Below are 20,985 nucleotides of genomic sequence, written 5' to 3' on the forward strand. Positions count from 1 at the left end.
AGTTTGTCCATTTTGACAATATTAATAAGCAATGTTACAATGGATTTCAATATAGATAGCTTTCTCTAAAAACATTCAGAATATTTATATTCACCAAGATGGCACACCTATGGAGATGCAGTACTTCAGAAAGAAGTGAACAAGAGACGTGAATATATTACCAAAGTACAACCTTAATGTATTATATAGAAGAATAGGACTATTATAATTTTGAGTGAGGTACCATTAAATGTGCCATAGATGACTATGGACATTTACACATTTTCATACTATAAGATGCAATAAGGACAAGGAATGAAGTTGAAAGGATATTTCTTCAATTATTTTTCGAATCAAGCTTGTATTACATAATTTTATCCTTTACTTCAATGTGTTGGACATATTTCAGATGATCTATGAAAGAAAGAAATAGCAGTGGCTTGCAGATTTCAGTTAATAAATACTCTCCAGTGAAAATATACACAATGTTCTTATGCATCTTTTACCTTAGAATTATCAACCCTAATATAATTAATGCCCAAAGCTTTAATTAATCTGTCATTCCTATTTCATATGAGAATGCAAATCCCATCTCCCAGTGGGTCAGGATGCAGGATTCTTGCCACATAACCATTTTTCCTCTTGTAAAAAAAAGTGTTTCCTCCCCAGTGTTAATCACTGATTTTATAGTGAATAAATCATCATGTCAGCCCTAGCGATGGGTTTCTTGGCATACACTAAGGAAAGGAACAAACAACGAGCAGTGTTTGTGGCTGGCCAACAGCTGCTCTGCTAAGCATCAGGCCCACCTAGTTTATTATTTTCAGGATCAGAGAGGAAACAGTCTCATCCACCCCCTTCCTCCTCTAGCAGGCTGGCCTGAGCATCAAGATTTCATTCCCTGTGAAGCAGGAAAGAATTGAGATACGAGGGTTCTGCTTGTCAGTGGAGTGCTACTGCTTTGCAGAAGGTTAAAGAACCATCAGGGGCTGCGACTGACTTTATGAGATACATGGAAATTGTCACTGTAGTCCGTTGGCTTTCAGGATTTCAGGCCTTTCTGTTGTCAGTCACTTGTCTTCTATAGCAGTGGTCTCTGTATGGCTAATTTCCCTCCAACAACCCCAGATGAGGTGTAGCAAGCAGGCTGGTATTTTGTGAGACCTGAAAACAAGCTAGCTGATGCTGCTGGATGAGAACAAAGTGAACTTTGAGGCATCAAGGAGAGGACCGAGAATAAAGGAAAAGAGAAAAGGTGAATAAAAAAAAAAAAAAAAAAACAAAACAAAACCACAAAACAAACAAACAAACAAACAAACAAACAAAAAATGGGAAACTGAGAGACTCCTGAGGGCACTAACAGGCTTTAATTGCCCAGACCAGCATCACCAGGGATGCCAACCTATGCACACAGGATCTCCAATTCAGCTCAGACCTTGGCACCCCATTCTTCCCCAAGCTACCTTGCTAGGTGTGCTTGTCTCTGTTCCCATCTCCTTTTGCTGCTCACCAGACACAAGGGCTGGACCCTGGCCCTGGTTCGTTGCTTGCTGTTTCTGGCACTGTCAATGAGCCCTGTTACCCATCCTGGGTTCTGCCCACTGCATGCAGCCCCCGGGGGACTGTGCCCCATTGGCAAGGGCACAGCCTCCACAGGTCTGCAGAAAGGCAGTGTGCATCTGTAGAGAAGAAACAACACTAGGAACACTATAACCTCGTAGAAGAGATCTGTAACATGAAAGGAGTGATGGGGAAGTGAGATGTAATCATAATACTGATATTTCTTGCTTTTTCTAGGCATATTTCTTTTAAACTAGTCTGTTTCCTCCATTATTTTTAAGAAAAAAAAATGTGTAATGAAGCAAAAAACCTAATGAAGCTTGTGATCCATTACTGGACCTACAATTCCTTATTTTATTTTAAAGTTTTAGATTTTTCTCAATCCAGACAGGATAAGAAGGCACTTATAACTAATTCTTAAGGTCAGCAGACAAGGGCATAAGAAGTTCCAGTGACTGGAATTCAAAGGTGGATTTTTTTTTTTCCCCGAGTAATACAGGGCTTCAAAAATTAATTACTGTGCAACAGAAGGCAGATTTGATTTGTCCACAGAGCAAAGACATCTCTGACAGAAATGTTTCTATCAAGTAATTGAAGAGTGTGATTGTTTCAATGTGAACCCATCTACAAATACCGTGACTCATGAACTAGGGTAATTGCAATCATGTTTGAGGAAAGCTCTATTACCTGACAATTCTGTGGGCAGTTTTTCCTACCTCTCCACTGTTCGTTGCCACCCATAAGCAAAATACAAATGATAGTTTCAAAGCCACAAAGATAGACTTTTTAATTTCACAAAATGTACCAGTTTATGTAGTCTGGCAAATCTTCAATGTCAATTAAAATAATGCTCAGGAAGGGTAAGGAAGGGAAGACCATGTCTTCTTATCCATCCAAACCGATTAATGTCAGCTAAAGGGGCTAGGGTGCTAAAAGCATTCCTTCAAAATCCACTGTTTGCTCTGGGTAGACTCCCCTGGCTCAAACATCCTGTCAAACAGATGAGAACCTGCTTCCTTGGGATCTCCTTGCAGATGAGGTGTAGAGGGACCCAGCACAGAAGCTAGAGACTCTTCAGTATCTTCAGGACAAGGATGTGTATCTCTGCTTTTGTGCTAATTTTTTTCTTACCTTAAATAGCTCATCTCGTCACCTGTGAAGTTTCTACAACCTGCACTCACAGGCAGAAACCAGATCTCCTTTAAGCCTTCCTTTCCCCAGCTACCTCAGTAGCCTCTCTCTTTTCCAGTCCTTCTGAAATGCCAGGGATCTTTCCAGTACAGTCTTCCAGGAGTCTCACCAGGCCCTCTCACACTGCCATTCATACCAGCACTGCTGGAAATGGTTTTCCTGGTATATTCTAGAACTGCATTCACCCTTTTCATGGCAACATAAAATGTGTGAGCAATACCTATTCCGTGATCAGCTCATGTATATAGCTTCTTCTTCTTCTCAGGTCCTTCTTTGCTTTCTAATGGAGCACTGAGGTACTAGGAGGACTTGTATCTGTCAGGCCCTGAGTACAAGACCTTGCACTTTTATTTTATGCTCTGAATTTCATGCCAGCTTTTAACTCTACAGTAGCAAAAGTTGTTTAGCTCTTTCTTTATGACGTTCTGACTCTCTTGTGTTTCCACAATGCATCCAAGTCCAATGCAATCAGAAATTTTAATTTTTAAGCACTTACTGAGTCACAGTCATCAGAGAAGACTTCAAACAAGACCAGTCCCAGGACTGATGCTCGAGGAGCTATCTAGGTCACTGCTTCATGACCTGATACATTCCTTTGCAGCATAGCCCACTGTTGCCTCCTTTTTCATCAGTTCCCTATCCATACTTGTACTAATTCCCATCTTCTATACCTTAGTTAGCACTTTCCTATATAGAGCCTTTGGGCTATAGGAAGGCTGCTAGGAGAGTTCTTGATTAATAAGCCCTGACAGCATCCATCCATCTAAAATTTAACAACTTGAACAGAAATGTCATGCACATTTCACAAAAGAAATGATTCAATAACTCAGTGTTTACAGAAAGCCATATGAAAGCCATATAATTTCCTTTTTTAGAAAACTAGAAAGAGCTATCAAGACAGCCTGATGCCATCTATGCTGGTATATCTATATTGCACTTTACCTTACTTTACAGATAGCTTCTTATATTTAATTATTCTTTCCTTCAAAACATGTACAAAAGATTTACATGCTCCATGTGCTTCAAAATTTATGCACTTACTCTTGTTGTAATTACCCTAATTCATGTGTTTTGTCAGGCTTCAAAGCAAGGATAGTTTTCTGAATTTGGAAATTTTTAAGTGTTTCAGAAAAATCCCCTCAACACAAGCAGAGCAGGCAAACAAAAATTATCAGCTCTATTTTGTTTTATTTGCATTTTAGCATACTTCAGGTGAATTAAAGAATAAAATTGATTAGGCTTGAAAGAATTTCTTTTGATCCACATTCATCATGGCTAGTGCACACCACCTGCCAGTTCTGGAGGGAAGAATTATCAAATGTGACATGCAAATAAAAAGAAAAAGGTAAGTTACATGGTACGGATAAGAGTGCTAGCAGGCAGCAAGGTAGGCATTTGAGTATCTTTGCCCTTGTGACCATGCCCAAACCTCCCTCTTTGCTTCTCAACATGGGATGCAGACCCAAGGATGATTACAGGCTGTGGGGCTCTGAGCTGACCCTCTGTTCCTCACTGTGGGATCCAGCCAGGGCCATATTTCAGGAGGAGCTCTAACATTTTCTCCTGATGTCATCAAAGACGCTTGTCACTGTGGCCAAGAGGAAGTCCAAATTTAAATCTAAAAGACAACACAAGCATGGAGATATGGTATTGTATGGTGTCTGGCTGGGATGGATTTAATTTTCTTCACAGCAGCCTGTATGGGGCTGTGTTTTGGATTTGTGACCAGAACAGCATTTATAACACACCAATGTTTTAGCTGTTGCTGAGCAGTGCTTGCACAGCATCAAGGCCTTCCTCTGTTTCTCACTCTGCCCCCACAGCGAGTAGGCTGGGGGTGGGCAAGGCACTGGGAGGGGACACAGCCCAAAGAGCTGACCCCAATAGACCAAAGGGACATTGCATACCATATAACATCACATGCAGCAATAAAAAAAAAAAAAAAAACCTGGGGAGGGGTAGATTTCTGAGGGGACTGTTGCTCGGGGGCTGGCTGGTCATTGGTTGGTTGGTGTGAAGTGATTGCTTTTGCATCACTTGAAGTTTTTTGGTTTGGTCTGGTCTTCCCTTTTTTTTTCTTCCTTTTTTTTTTTTTTTTTTTTTAATCCCTTTACTTATCAAACTGTATTTTGTCTCAATCCATGACTTTTCTGCTGTTCTAATTCTCTTCCCCATCCCACTGAGGGCAATGAGCAAGCTGTGTGGGGCTGAGCTGCCATCCAGGGTGAGCCCACCACAGTCATTTTGGTACTCAGCATGGGGCACAAAATGTTCAAGACAATGACAGATTTGATCAAAGTGTGCTAGAGGGAACTAGTTATTATACCTGTTTAGGAGTTGCTGGTTGCAACGTTGACTTATTTGTTCTTGACATTGGCTTGTTTGTTCTCTTACCTGCTCTGTGTCATGATCCATCTCTTGCTGTACATCAAATTTGTGAGTTTGTTAAAGACTGGGTTTGGTTTTTGCAGTTTGCTGTGTAGCACTTGGTTGTGTTTTGTCTGGGAGAATGATGCTAAGAGTTCACTGGCCTTGAGCCTAATCTGGTATTTGGGCATTGCACTGCAGCCATCCCAGTACCTCAGGAACCATCTCGCGGAGACAATTAGCAACTACACATTTTCCCTCTTCTCTGAGAGCAAATTTATGGATGAAATGGAGAATGGCACCTTCCTCTTCTTCTCCTGTGGGGTATGCTTTCTGCCTTGTTACAAAGGCTCTTCAGTCCCTTCAGCACCCTTAGGTAATCAGAATGCCCATACTGTTGTGTTTCAAGAATCTCTTTCTGGCTTTTCCTAAGGTTAACTGACTATTTAGGAATTTCACACAGGTATATGTCCTGACACAGTGTGGTCATGGGTAGCAAGGTGCATGAGAGACCACGGGCAGGTTACTTAGAATGGTTTTCACCTCTGAGGATTATGCGACTTCACCCCAAACAACTACAGAAGGACGAGGAAATCTGATGTGTGTGTGGAAGAGAATTAACCTTGGGTGAAACTAACCCATAATATGAATAACATGGCACCACTGCAGTGTGATACCATTGATGTATGATGCTGTACGTCACCATTAACAACAAAATATCTTCAAGTTAAAAAAGCTGGTTTGGTCTAAAATGAGCAGTGAGCATACAGTATATGAAAAAGTGGAGTATTCCTACAGGACCTGGCTTTTGAACACTTTTTCTTTAAGCCAAAGTGACTCCACGCTTGACCCATCACAGCACTGCTGTGTTTGAAGAAGGAAGGACATGATTACAAACCCACCTCTCATCTTTTCTAAAACCAGATCAACCTGATTACCCCATCTGCCCAAAAGGAAAGCCACATCACCACCTGCCCATAAGGAAAATTGATCTGAACCAAGCCGAGATGCTTGTTTGTATAATAAATGAGTTTGCATTGTTTATGTGACTCTGTCCTTCTGTCCAACTTTTACTCACAAGTCAGCACTATAATCCCACACGTAACACTGTCTGATCAGGCCAACATCATGACACACAGGGCTGGTATGATAAACACAATCCATATATATTCTCTCACACACACAGAGTTTAACTCTGTGTTTTCAGACTGATTTTTCACAGCAGTAATAGCATACACCAAGTACCTTATATTTTCTGCATTTTTACATTGAGAAATACAAAGTTTAAAAAACAACTCCAGAACTATAGAAAATTGAAGATGTAAAGTACATCCAGATCCACAAAATTGTTTTCAATTCAAACTGCACACTCTTAACTGAGAGTGAGCTCCATATTTTATGCACTGTAAAGGACAGACCTATTGTTCACGATTATGGACTGGACTCTATCAAATAGCACATACCGCTCTGGGAATGCAACTCACCAGGCTGGGAAAGCCAGGACTTCATAATTAAATTGCAGCAGCTAATAAAGAAAATATTTTATTGATTATTTACTGCTTTAATAGACATAACACTAATATAATATTAGAAACATCTCTACTTATATAATCAATATGTTATATGTGTATATATATACTGGATTTGGATTATTCTCCATCCATAGCTGTGTATAATGTTGCCTTTCATGGCTGCTGCTAAAATTCCTATTTGTTCCTAAGCAAAACATATAAATAAAATACTTTTAACTCAATTTAATTTTCATTAAATGCTGGTTTACTAGGTACATTATAGGTACAAGCATAGTAACATAGGAATGGTGCAGCTAAATCAGCGTGTATTAATTCAATTTGTGATGGTGAGCTAAGAACCACATGCAAGTCTGTTTGAGCATGATAAGAACAGGAACAAACATTCAGTCCATATTTTGATTGAGATAGTCAACATTTTAATATTATGTGGCAGGCAAAATGCTACAATGGAAGTGAGAACAGATGGGGAAAACGTTACTGCTCTCCTAGACTGCAGAACACAACTGGATATTGTACTTCTGTTGTCGCCAGGCTCTACCATGCATGTATCATCTCACATTCAGCTGATAGGCAGAGCGATGAAAGGCAGTATTTTAGTGAGTTAAAATTATTCATGCTGCAAATGAGCAGCATCACCTGCCTTAATGAGCAGGTATCATCAGCTTTGAGATGCATGTACAATGGAATCAATGGGGAAGAAATATCAGAGGACTTCACCCAAGTTTAAAGGTATTTTAAATACAAGGGAGAGATGACTCCTCTCCTTTTCTGGAACACTTACAGAAAAAAAGCTGTGGGATCAATAGATATTGCCAAAGGAACAACTAGGCAGTAAAACCTTTATTCTGAAATTTGTTCCTGATGTCTGCACTTGCATTCCCAATTGCCATCTCAGCACAGCGAGATACATCACCCAATATTACAAAAAAGGTTGCTCATATATATAAATAACAAAAAAAAATAGCTTGTACCTTAAAATCCAAAGCAATACGTTGGCAGATTTCTCACAATGTTACTTGCAAGGCATGGCAGTTAGGCACACAAAAGAGACAACAGTCAGAGCCAGCCCTTGTCTGAAAAGCTTGCAGTCCTACAGATGGACATAGGTTAAAACATAAGGAAGACACCAATCAGAGATTCGAGCCTTTATACTAGCACCTTGTTAAAGAACTGGTAGTGTGTGAGGCTTTATACAGAGTCTGTCAGCTTCCCAGAAATACTTTATGAAAGTATAGTATTCACTTGAGCTTTATTCACTTTATAGTTTTCACTTTATGAAAGTATAGTATTCACAGAGCTTTGAACCTCTGATGGCAGGCCTAGCTCTAAAAATACAATGTGGAAGAAGTCCTGCAGAGAGGAATAAAGAAAACAAGCTGGAGAAAAGACTGGAGCCATTACTGGAGCAAGGGGAGAAAAGTAAGAGAGAAGATTGGAGTGCTGAATGAGATGGAGCTATGAGGGCCTTCAAGACAAAGATGAGACATTTAAACCGGCTGACAGAAACGAGCAAAAAGGTGAAACAGTGGCAGATGTAGCAAGGTGTTGTGTTTTGAGTGATGGGGAGTGGAGAGAGACAGCTCCCAGTGAAGCTGCAAGGAAAGAAGTTATAGCAAGGGAAGAGAGATACCTGACGGACAGCAGGTATGGTTAACCTGTATTTAATCGAATGGAGGGAAGAAGCAGAAAGACATTCACAGCCTAGTCAGGATGTAGAGGAGGGAGGGTTCCTTATTTATGCTATGAGCCTGAGTGACAGAATGGAGCTGTTGTCAGCAGCAACAGAGAAAAGCAGCAGCAAGAGGATTAAGGACAAGAAATAAGCAGCTGGGTGTCACCAGTGTTAAGCCTGAGCTGCCGGGGAGTCATGCACTGCCATGCAGCATAGCACCATAGCACGGGACACGCAACACAAGGACAGGTGTGGGTCCATGATTCACCAGTGAAAAACTAGTAACTGAGTTAGTTCAAGTTGTTCAGGGTTAACACATAAAATAGCGAGTTGAACACCATACTACAGACTCCTCTCTTTCCTCCAAAACATTTGCTCTCCTTGGCCCAAGCCATGTACCAGCTCTGGGCACTGCCTGGATCCTTCCCAGGTACCTTCAGTTTTCCACTGCCTCTTGCAAGCATCCTTTTCTACAGGGTAAAGTAGTTTCTGCAGTTTATATTTAATGCATACACAAGTCTGCAAGGTCTTCGCTACTGATCAGGAAGATGGTGCTTGCTTCACATTGGACTCCTGTACCTCAGCTTTTTGAGTCTTTAAAGCCTTGTAAATTCTTAGAGCTTCAGTGTTTTTGATCTGCCAGTTTCTTCTTTTATTTATTTTGCAAAACTAGCACGAATCTTTGCACCTTAAACCTTTACTTTTCTGACCTGAGTTTTTGCATTCCTAGAGTTTTGTTCTGAAAAACAAAGGCTTTTCTTCAAAAAAATATACTGAATATAATGTTAATTATTCTGCTGTGATCCAAGTCCAAATTTTTCTGGTTTATTTTCACTTAGACCGCCTGACATAAGCAAGATTGATTTTGTTTCCTAACATGAGTCTTTTATTTTACCTTATAATTGAAAATGGATCAGGCACTCAACAGATATATAGGAAAACAAGTTACCTGTACCACATCTTATATATGAAATAATAAGAAAGAGTCAGTTACAAGAAAATCCATGAATATATTAAAAAAATTCTAACGCATAGTAGGAAACTGTATTTTAGACTACTACTAAGAGAGGGTTTATTAGCTAATAACTGTTGCTGCTGAATTAAGATATAAATAATTTGTAAAAAATGTATAAAAAACCAGAACCAAATAGTCAGAAAGAGAATTAAGCAAACTTGTTCCTCATTCAGTGAAATACGATTAGTAGTATTTCCATGTTTTAATCTGCCTTCTGGAGGGGTGCTTTCAAGACATGCAGCATATAACTAGGCATTAGTGAACATAATCCTGACATTTGTCCCTATGATAAAACTTTACAAATACCACTGTCCCATTCTTTTTCAGGATAACTTGGAAACCTGAATTAATTTAGAATTAACAAGTAATATTACACAGGGGAATACATTTGGGAAAGCTGTGATTAATCTCATCACTATGGACCAAGGCTAAACAGACACTTCTCCCTTTCAGCTATCCAAATATCAACCACCCAGAAGTTTATGGCTGGCAGCAAGAGCTGTAGCACAGTTTAGGGGAGAGATCTCATACCCGCCTGCAAACAGCAACCAACAGAAGAGTTCTCATCATCTTCTGATCACAGTAGGAATGAAAAAGTTTATGTCGGCAATTTATATGAAAGTATAGCAGATTTTTAATTCCTGTACCAGGGAAGAGAGATGGATTGAAAGGGAAGGTAATGTCAGACAAGGAGAATAAGGTCATAACAATACCCGTATCTTTTCTGCCCTACTAGAAGGAGTGGAATACCCACTACCAGGCAGTGTCCCCTACCCAACACAGAGAACGCAGCCTCACACTTTGCATTTAGATTAGCAGCTGCAACAAAAAGCCCTTCAAGCAAACCTGAAGCTGCCATTTCCACAAAGGGTACAAAAAGCCCACTAGCCAACAACAGAATATAATACCGTTCTAATAGTAGAAGCGAAAAGATACTGTCATTTTAGCAGAGAAAGCTAACTACTTACAGACATGGCAAAAATTGTCTGCATTGTTGATTTGGTCTGCAAGGCATAACAGTTAACAGGAATTACTGAGCAATTGTTTCAGAGAGTAAACCTCTGCTACTTCTTGCCTCCAGAAAGCCAGATGTACACTCCTGGTGGGTGACATCAATACTGCTGGGAACAGTGTCACAGAACATACAAACTCACCAGATTTGCCTGGTAAGGACAGAAATTCCTAAAAGTCAGCCTAAGATCCCAGGCGACAACATAAGCAGGGATGAGACTGACAAGTGAATGAGCACCAGTTCAAAACCATCAAACCTACTGTAGTATCTCTATGTCTCAGTAAAAAGGGATGCAGACAGAGACTATAAATATTTTATACGTAATTGGCTCTGCATTTAACAGTGATTGCAGCAGAGAAAAGTAAATTCTGAATCTTGTCGTTCTGAAGAAGCACTCTCCCTGCAGACAGGCACTGATTAATGATGCCATTCTCTGAAATCTGAGCCACAGAGATCCTCAGACTTCAGGAACATTTTAAAATGAATTTATGTGTCTTTCCCAGTTCACTAGTTCACTGAATTCAGTTTCATTGTGTCACATTTACTTGCCAGAGAAGACTCCAGACCATAACTGGCTGATATTTTTCATGTTTTCTCATTGCACGTTGACACAACATGTAAAAAAAAAAAATGTTTATTTTTGAGCAGGAGATTTTATAAGACGACAATGGTCACTATGATCGTTTATACAGAAAAATCCACACATGCTGAAGAACTGTCTTTGCCATTGCTGTTTATGCTCCTAAAATATTTGTAGTTCACATTTTTGACCTAATCTTACCATCTGTGTATCACAGTGGTACTCTACTAATGAGAATAAAATGTATTCTCATCAAGAAAATAAGCCAGCCTTTGGCTTCTTTTAAAGAAAGATTCTCACAGTTGGAGCATCTTTATTGTCTAGGAACATATATAAGTGGCTGAAGAATTCCTTCCATGTCTTCACTTAACCAGAACTGAAGCACAGATGATGGCAAATCCTGGAATCCTGATCACTACAAAAAGCCTTCAAGGTCACTGCTAGGGATGAGTATCAGAAATTAGGGTTTCTGGCAAAGATCCCCAGATAATGCTCAAGCTGATGTCAAAGCTTATACTTCTTTTAAATTCACGGCAAATAGAGATAAGCAGGAGTATAATAACTTCAGTTGTCTAGTTTCTGGTTTCACATTTTAAATTAAGGTTTTAATTTTTACTCTTTTAAGACATAATCCCTAAAAAGTAAAACTCCCAGAAAACCCACATACTTTTATGTCACTGGATCAAGTCAATCTGTCTGGACTGTCTGCCCATCTCCAGGACAGCAGGAAGAAGAGGTGTGATATTTCAAGCAGAAAATCTTGTGCCAGAGACATTTCTTCCCCTGGCGTGCAAGAGAAATAGTTCACGGTATCATAGAATCCCATAGAAAACACTATATTTTTGCTGAGCACACAGTAAAAAGACATTATTGTTTAGACATTGTAAGGTAGGTGTAACAGGTTACAGATTATAGCTTTCCAGCACATTGTCTTGTGAGATAGCTCTGCCACTGGAAAATCCATTTCTCCACTTCTAAAGACAAAGCTATCCCCCCCATCCTGGATGGGGTCAACCCTGACACTGTGTATGTTTGGGAACATGAGGAACAATCCTAATAGAGGAAGTATTTTTAGTTTTGTCTCCCTAGCTTGTCACAGATTAAAAGGATAAAAACACTTAAGACCACCAACAATAAAACAGCTGGCAGAGACCAGCAAGAGTGGCAGCTGGTCATAATTTCCATAACCAAGTGAAAGAGAAAATGTGTCATCATCAAAATGGATACTGAACCTGGCTAACTATTTTCATTGTAACTTTAGCTGGAGATGCACTACATGTCCCATCTATCTACAAAGCACATCTGTGCTGGCTATTACTGCAATATTACCAAATCACAAATTAGGACCCTTTTCCATGTACTATGGAGGTTGCAACCTCAAATCCAATATCCACTAGAAGAATGAGTTTTAAAAAAATAACAGAGGTGGAAAGGGGTGCAGGGGCAGGTGTGATACCAGGAAATAAAAAAGACTAAATAGGCTTCATGTAGAAAGACCCAGTGAAGCAGATCCTGGTTTGAAACCTCCTATTTGAGCTCTTGACAGTAGATGTTGTTGCCACCATGTCTCCCAGGGGGACAGCTGGATCTTGATGCAGGGCTGCTTTAGTGCCTTGCTGGCAGAGGCCTGTCATTTGCAATATTTAGGAATATAAAACTTTTGTTCTTGTTGCTGTAAATACACTTGCCCTTTTATTCAACCTGGTTTTAGTACTATCATTTCAGACGCAGACTGATGCCTGAACAGAGAGGGTCAGTCAGGAAGAGAGGCTATGGAGAAGACTTGATTCTTTGGGAAAGTCCCCAACACCCAGCAGGGATGTCACACGCCCACAACTCTGCCCTTGTGTTATGCCTGTATGTATAAGGATATACGTCAATAGATATCTCCATCTGTGGACATTGCTGGCAGGAAGGATGGAAGGGCCTCCCGTTGTTCCTGTTTCACATGCGCTGTTGGTGAGGAGCCACGGGGCAGCATCCTCTTCACACTCAGCATGCCTTGCATTTTTCTGTGAGTGATGAAGGACCTTCTGCAGTCATATCAGCATTTCATTGGTCCCTGATTCATTCACATGCAGTGTTAAAGATTTATCATCCTTCAATGTGGTGCAAAGAAAATTCCCATGTTCTCTCTCATACTGACCCAGATGTAGCTGAGGGGGTGGAAATAGTGTACTATGGTTGTGCCATGAAAATGCTAGTGAATTAGAAATAGGAAACAATCCTACATAGTTGGGAGGTAGAGCAACATGTTTAGGAGAGGAAAAAATGTCACATTAAAGTAGGGGAGCATCCAACTAGCCCAGTATCTGTTCACTAACAAAGTTTTTCTAAGAGAGTAGAAAAAAGTAATACTCTTGATTACAGAATCACTGATGTCCAGGAAAAAAATTTACATTGAATCCTCAAGAATTAGAGGTTGGAGTTTGCTCCAAAACAGAGAGTTTCTATCTTTAGAAAGTGGTTTTACGAACCATAAAACTTTCTCACAGTATTTAATGATTCTTAAAAACAAGGAACTCCAGGATTTGATTACCTAGATTTTTGTACCCTGCAAAGAACTGAAACTCAGTTTCATACTGCAGTTTCCACACACCCTTTGAAGAATGCTTCAGTAGAAGGAATTTCTTTAACTGAAAGTGGTGCATTTCTGAACCCAAAGAATCTGAAAGAGATTTTATTGTGTCCAGTTTTGGGTCACCTACTACCAGAAAGATACATGAGGCATCTCAAAGGAGGGTCACCAAGGAGGGCTGGGGCTGGGGCACTGACCTGTAAGAGGAAGGGCTGAGGGTACTGAGCTTACTCAGCCTGAAGAAGGGACAGCTTCAAGGGTGGGCCTCACAGCAGCTTTCAAATTCACAATCTGCACTAAGATTCAGCTCCATGTTAGTGCAGCTGCCTTCATTTTTGGATAGCCTGGCACATGAGAGGGAGCAAGCTCACTTCTCCTAGAACATAAACAGAGGGCTACAGCTCCTTTCTTCCGCTGTGCTTTTATCCCTCTCTCTGTGAAACAGGAATAACACAACTCCTTTTTTCGCCTTTGTCTCTGTCTATCTGAGTTGTAATTCTTTGCCTCTCACTATTAATGTGTGCTGTATCTAAAGCAGCTGATCTCCATTAGGGTTACTCATCACAACGATGACACAGATAGATAGTCAAAATTATTGGAGTGCTCAGTTAAATCTCCAGGAGTGTTTTCAGAGGTTGAGGGCTGCCATCTGCAGATTTTAGCTATGTTTTCAAGGATCAGGATTTTCAAAAATCAGATGTCACCAGAAGCTATTGTTCTTGGAGACTGCTGCACCACTCAGAAAAAAAAATCCAAGTTATTTATCATCTCCATAACAGGCATAATCTGCCAAAAATCTCCATTTTCAAAGAAAGCGTATTGAGGCATAAAGCAGGCATTCTTCTGCTGTGACAGTGGATTTCTTAATTACGCCTTTGGATATGTTTTCCTAAAACTGTGACAATCCCATTATGCTCTTGTTAATTTTCCAAAAGGAGTCTTTCTTTCATTAATTTTTTAATGCTCCTTGATCTACAGGCAGCACTAGCAGAATAGTATTTTGGCAGCATCTCAAACTATATCTTTCATAATGTTTATTTTTATTCTCAAAATAATCCTTATGCCATGCTGTACATTTTCATGTAACATTTAATGGTTCCTAAAAAGGATTTTTTTCCTTTTGGTTCTATGGTGCTACTGGGTTTGACGCTGATCCCTGTAAGGATGCAGTACATTAACTTTGCCAGATCTGAAGTACTGGCAGTCTTCACTCATTTCTGCAGTTAAAGGAGGGGATTCAGTAAACATCTCCACTCCACCCATGCAGCCTGCAACTTAACTGTTTCCAGAAAGCTACAAGAGAAGTCATCATGGGCACTTCTTTCTTTGCAGGAATGAATCTGCTTAACCAAAAGGATTTGTTTTGGTAAATTCTATCTAATTTGCTACAGAGATTCTAGTTTGCCAGAACAAAATGTCATGGTAACATAGCTAAACAAACACTTGTACTTCACTCATCCCTAAACAAGAACCAGTGGCTATCATTGCAAAGCTTTCTTCTGCTTCATTCAGAGAAGCCAAAGAATACATCCTCAATGCAATCCAAAAGACTGTTTTCTTGTGCAGCTCCTAACAGCGTAACACATCAGCCCATGCAATGCTGCAGTATGACTGCAGGGAGTATGACGGACCTGACTTCAACACAAGAAATCTTCTGTTTTCAGCCTGCTATGCTTTGCTGCCAGAACTACACCAGCAAGATACTTATAGGCTTACTCAGGAGCGTTTACAGAAGCTGTGGTTCCTGCAGAAAATTCCTACCCCAGCACACAGAGAGGCAACCGATTCTTTCAGGTTTATGCTGACCTTGTGTCAGAGCTGCTGCTTCCCAAAGACGCTCACTCAGTTCTGCGTTCTTGGCACCTGCCTGGATCAGACATACTTCATGTTCTTGAATCACTTGCATCTCTCAATCCCGTCACTCGCATACAGTCCTGCTGGGCTGAAGCTAATATTGCATGACTGCATTCTGAATAAAAAATTAAAAAACAAACCAAACCAAAACAAACTTTTATTTTGAGACTCTGGCACAGTTTCAGATAATCCTGGGCTCATTTCTACGTTGACTGACACTTGCCATTAATCTCACACATCTGTAAATAAAACAGTTCTAAAAAATTTGTTAAGTCCTGTATCTCTGGTAGAACGGTCCTGGAAGTAAGCTGAAAGCCAGGTCAGAAGGAAGAGCTGTTTCTCCCTGGTGCTTGCTTGCCTGCCAGCATCGCCTCTGCCCACCTGCCCAGAGAAGTCAGGCTTTCTGGAATGTGGGAGGCATATCAGATGGTGTCTGTCTATATCAAAGACCAAATAATGCTGTTACACAATAATGCTGTAGAGGTTTTGTGTTTTGGTCCTGTTCAATAATTCTTCCTAGAAAATATGCCTTCAGTCAGAATATACCTTTTATAAATGCTCCTTTAATAATGGCTAGTCTTTCTTTGGGAAACCATAACTACCCTACTGTTTTCCTTAATTTAGGAGATTAATCATCTATCTAAATAGAGGTTGTTTATGGCTAGAAGTCTTTCAGAGTGGTAGGATAGTGCTGCAACATATACAGTCTTCAGAATATTTGACTGGGTAAAAACCAGCTCTATCATTTGAAACTATTACCATCTGTAGGCTAAGTATCACTGGTAGAAGGCAATACATCATGCTGGCTCTAACAGCCCGAGAGAGGTGAAGCTGCAGCAGCTCCATGTCCCTAGGTCCAACCAGTAGTGAGGCTGAAGATAGATTTGTAGTAGGCACATGCACACAGAGCACACATGTATGATATATACATGCCCAGACACACAGATCACAGATACACAGAGCACTCATGCGAACACTGAGAACCAAGAGAAAATCTACCTCTTTTCTTTGTTTCTTTTCAAGACTGTCCCCTCTTCTCTCAGGGCTCTTTCTCCATTGGCCAACCACATGAAACAAAAAGGGGCCCAAACAATAGGCCTCAAACCAAAGTTGACTTCTGAGTGAATTCCCCGACCAGCAATCAGCATCTTATCAGCAGACTGAAGCAACCAGTATCTTATCAGCATGAAAATGTAACCCTGGGAACAATCCTTGAGAACTATAAGTAAACAATAGGAAGTAACTATAAATCCCAAATGTAAAGAAAAACAGAAACTCCTCAGACATGCCCGGATCCTGGCCAGATCCGGACATGCCTGAGTGAGGCATATCAATCTACCAGATATCTCCTGTGCGTTTTGTTTAGACTTGTTTGTTAAACTGTATAAAAGCTGGACCCTCTCACAGCAAAGACGGAGACCTCACCTACGAGTGGACGCACTGCGTAGGACTTCCCAATTGCCGGGAAAGGCTCTCCGACCCTTCGCTGTGACGGGGCTCCCCAGCTGATGCACGGGTCTGGATGATGGTAAAGTATGAGGGCAATTGGTGATGTATCTTTCTTAATCACTATAGCTACCTTTTAATAGTAATGTCTAGGTGCATTACCTTGCTTATTCTTTCTGCTATTTCTACTATAGTAAAATTTCTATTTCTACTAAAGTAAAATAAGCCTATTTCTTTAGCTTGGTGTCTGTGTCCTTTGTGTTAACCCCGTCAATTGGCAAAACAAATTTGGCGTCACGGACAGGATCAGAACAAAATGTCATTTTTTAAATCTAAACGTAATGAATCAGCTCCATCTGAAATTCCTGGATGGGAAGACCTTCCTTATAGTTCACTGGCTCTTGAGTGGGCTAAGGTCGGAGGACCATGTGAACAGTGGGAAAGTCGGCTAAAAGAAGCTGAACCACTGGATGTATTAAAATGTATCCAAAAATTATCTATTGAAAAAGGAAAAGAAATTGTGTGTTCGGGAAGACGGGGATGGGTTTTGTTAACAGCATATCGGAAACAGCACCAACAGAAAGAAAAACTGTTGTTAGAGCGCTCCCACATGGAGCGACAGATGTGTGATTTGCAGAATCAAATTGTAATGTTACAGTGTCAAAACAAGTTGCTTGCCGATAAGTTGGATACTTATCAGACTGTAGCTGAAAGAGCTGCAGTAAGAGTTGCACAGTATAAGTATAAGAAAAGAAGGGGACGAGTAAACCATAGGAAAGTGCATGCTGTGATTGCAGAAGCAGGGGTACAGTGGGATCCTGACAGATGGGATGGAGATATTTGGGATTCTACAGGTTCTGATGAGGCTGGTTCCTCAGATGAACCTGTGGATGTAAAACCAGTGTGGAGACGGAAAATAGAATTGGATACTAATGGGCAACAAGTAAGGAAGGATGTGATTGAAGATTATACTCAGCATGAAATAAATGATATAATTGAAAGATTTAAGCAGAGACCGGGGGAACCCCTGCTCTCTTGGATGGTGCGTTTGCACGATCAGGGAGCAGCAGGGGTAACCCTAGATCCAGGGGACTCTAGGAAGTTTTTAGTTTTGAGTTCTGACTCCTTTGTGCAAGATGCGTTCCGAAATAATCCTCAGGATACAAATTTGTTAACCTTGGCTGCCCGGGGATGTAATAATAAATACCCCACGGAGAATGATTGGCCAGGTGGGGAACGTCCCTGGTATACTTTGCGAGATTGTATACAGCGGATGAAGGAGGAAGGGATGAAATTGGCAATCTTTATAGGAGACCCTGACAGAATGATGCAAGCTGCCTTGTCTGTCACTCATAGAAACCGATTGATTAAAACTGCCCCACCAGCATATAAAAATGTAATAATGACTCTCTTAATTAATGAGACCGGAAATCCCATTGATGAAATAATTGAAAAAATACAGCAGCTAGGTGATCTTGGAGAATGGGGCCCCCGAGGAAGCGCAGGAAACCGAGATACTCGGGACAGCCCTAAAGGAAATGAGAACAGAGTCTCTCGCAAAGAAATGTTTACAGCTTTACTGAAGGATGGCCTATCTCGTGAAAAGATTGATGGTGTTCCAACTAACGAGCTGTGGCGAATATACAAACAAAGAGGGCTGAATAAGCCTAGCAGGAGAGTGCAAAGTTCTGAAACTAAGAAGCCAGGGGTAACTCAGCCTACAGCACCTCCTCCTGAGCCTCAACGGGACTTCCCATCTGCACACGGTGGGCCCTCCGTGAGCAGATCAGTTGTTCCGGGGGAAAGGGGGGATTGGGAGCTGTATTCTGATTTATACCCATGGAAGGAAACTAGGGAAATTGTCCAGAGCAGTAAACAGGGATGAAATTATGGCCAAGCTCCAGTGCAATGGGCACGGAAGGACCGACGGCCCCATGTGGAGCTCCAAATATTTTGGAAAAACCGGTCCTCACAAACAGTAAAAGCCTTAATTGACACAGGAGCGGAGGCCTCCTTGATATATGGGAATCCAAAGAAATTTAAAGGACAACCTGTAATCATTACAGGTCTGGGAGGGAAACAAATTGAAGCTGTACAAACTCAAATTGAAATGAAAATAGGAAACCTCCCAAAACGACTGTATTCAGTCATGATTGTCCCCATTCCTGAATACATAATCGGAATAGACATTCTGAAGGGACTAACTTTGAATCTCCCAGACGGTCAGTACCAGTTTGGGGTAAAAAATCATTTCAGTATTAAAACAATTTTAGTAGGAAAAGTGAAAATGCCTCCTGTACAGATTCCTGCTGCTACTAAATTAGTGACTATGAAACAATATAGAATTCCAGGAGGGCATGAGGAGATATCACAGACAATTAAAGATTTATTAGATGCAGGAGTGTTGAAACCAGTTACCACAGCTTGGAACAATCCGGTATGGCCTGTCAAGAAAAGTGATGGGTCATGGAGAATGACAGTGGATTTTAGGGAATTAAATAAACACACCCCACCACTTACAGCAGCTGTACCAGATACTATTACTTTAATAGAAAAGGTTCAAAAGCATTCAGGGACTTGGTATGCTGTAATAGATTTAGCTAACGCCTTTTTCACTATCCCAATTGCAGAGGAGCATTGGGACCAATTTGCCTTCACCTGGCAAGGAAGACAGTATACCTTTACCAGATTGCCTCAGGGATGGCTGCATAGTCCAACCATTTGCCATCGGACAGTGGCTGAGCATCTGGATAAGATAAAATTGCCTCCTCATATGCAAATAGTGCATTACATTGATGATATCCTAATTCAGGGAAATGATGAGAAGGAAGTACAACAAATACTTGAACAGGTGGTAGATCATATGAGACAGAAAGGTTGGGAAATTAATCCTAACAAGATTCAAGAACCATCCCAAACGGTAAAATTCTTAGGAATTCAATGGCATTGTGGGCATCGGGAAATATTACCCAAAGCTCGACAGAAAATTTTGGATTTTGCAGTGCCACAAAATAAAAATGAGGCACAGAGATTTATTGGATTGTTTGGCTTCTGGCGGCAGCATATTCCCCATTTAGGACAGATTCTGACTCCTTTGCATAAAGTAACAAGGAAAAAATATGAGTTTGAATGGGGAAATGAACAGCAAGCTGCTTTTGAGTCAGCAAAGGAAGCTATTCAAAAGGCCCTAGATTTGTGGCCATTGCAGGAGGGAGAAGTGGAGTTAAATGTGTCGGTAAATGGATTACATGCCAATTGGAGCCTATGGCAAAAACAGGGAAAGAAAAAAGTTCCCTTAGGTTTTTGGGGACGAAAGCTGCCAGAGGCAGGAAATAATTACACACCTTTTGAGAGACAACTATTGGCATGTTATTGGGCGTTGGTAGAAACAGAGCAGCTTACAATAGGACATGAAGTGTCCCTTCGTCCTGAAATTCCTATCATGCAATGGGTTAAAAGCTCTCCTAAAACCCATAGAATTGGGCATGCTCAAGAATCGAGTATCATAAAGTGGAAATGGTATATTCAGGATAGGGCCAAGGTAGGGGTTGGTGGAGTAGCTACCCTCCACGAGAGAGTAGCTACTGCCCCCACAGGTGATCAAGTAATGAACCCTGATTTCACAGTTGAACGGGAATCCCCAGTACGATGGGGAAAAGCTTTTGACCAATCGACACCCTCTGAAAAGGAACATGCTTGGTTCACTGATGGATCAGCTAAGTATATAGGAGGGAAGAGGTTTTGGAAAGCAGTAGCTTACTATCCCCATCTAGAAAAATTTTTAGAAACTACAGGAGAAGGGAAAAGCAGCCAGTATGCTGAATTGTATGCAGCTTATATGGCCTTGAAACAAGAAGACCTAGGAGAATGTCATTTATATACTGACTCCTGGTCAGTAGCTAATGGGTTAGCTACTTGGCTGCCAACATGGGTAGCCAAAGATTGGAAAATATACTCCAAAGAAGTCTGGGGAAAGGAATTGTGGAAGGATATTTGGGAAATAGTACAGAGGACTAAGGTGTTTGTGTTTCATGTTGATGCTCATAGTAATGTGAACACTTTAGAACGACTTTATAACTCTGTCGTAGACAACCGGGCAAAGATTTCCCAAGCTGGATTAGAATTCCCTCAAAAGGATGATCATGAAGGCTTGGCAAAATGGGCACACCAAAAGTGTGGGCACCTTGAAGAGAAAGCCA

General features: G+C 40.8%; 1 protein-coding gene across 1 annotated transcript; it reads left to right on the forward strand.

Moving 5' to 3' along the window:
- The first annotated feature begins 8,073 nt into the window (after positions 1-8,073).
- LOC122154884 lies at positions 8,074-20,907 on the forward strand. The gene is made up of 3 exons (XM_042807908.1): positions 8,074-8,273; positions 18,674-20,789; positions 20,875-20,907. The coding sequence occupies exons 1-3, from the start codon at positions 8,074-8,076 to the stop codon at positions 20,905-20,907; spliced, it is 2,349 nt and encodes a 782-aa protein (XP_042663842.1).
- The last annotated feature ends 78 nt before the right edge of the window (positions 20,908-20,985 follow it).

The sequence above is a fragment of the Tyto alba genome, unplaced genomic scaffold (assembly GCF_018691265.1).
Source record: "Tyto alba isolate M040663 unplaced genomic scaffold, T.alba_DEE_v4.0 Super-Scaffold_6, whole genome shotgun sequence".
Classification (NCBI taxonomy): Eukaryota; Metazoa; Chordata; class Aves; order Strigiformes; family Tytonidae; genus Tyto; species Tyto alba.

Excerpts from the sequence above, each read along its gene's own strand:
- LOC122154884 (XM_042807908.1), top strand. The coding sequence starts at position 8,074 with ATGAGATGGAGCTATGAGGGCCTTCAAGACAAAGATGAGACATTTAAA. Across the intron at positions 8,274-18,673 it reads AGATACCTGACGGACAGCAG|TTATGGCCAAGCTCCAGTGC; the intron begins GTATGGTTAACC and ends ACAGGGATGAAA. Across the intron at positions 20,790-20,874 it reads GGAAGGATATTTGGGAAATA|ACAACCGGGCAAAGATTTCC; the intron begins GTACAGAGGACT and ends ACTCTGTCGTAG.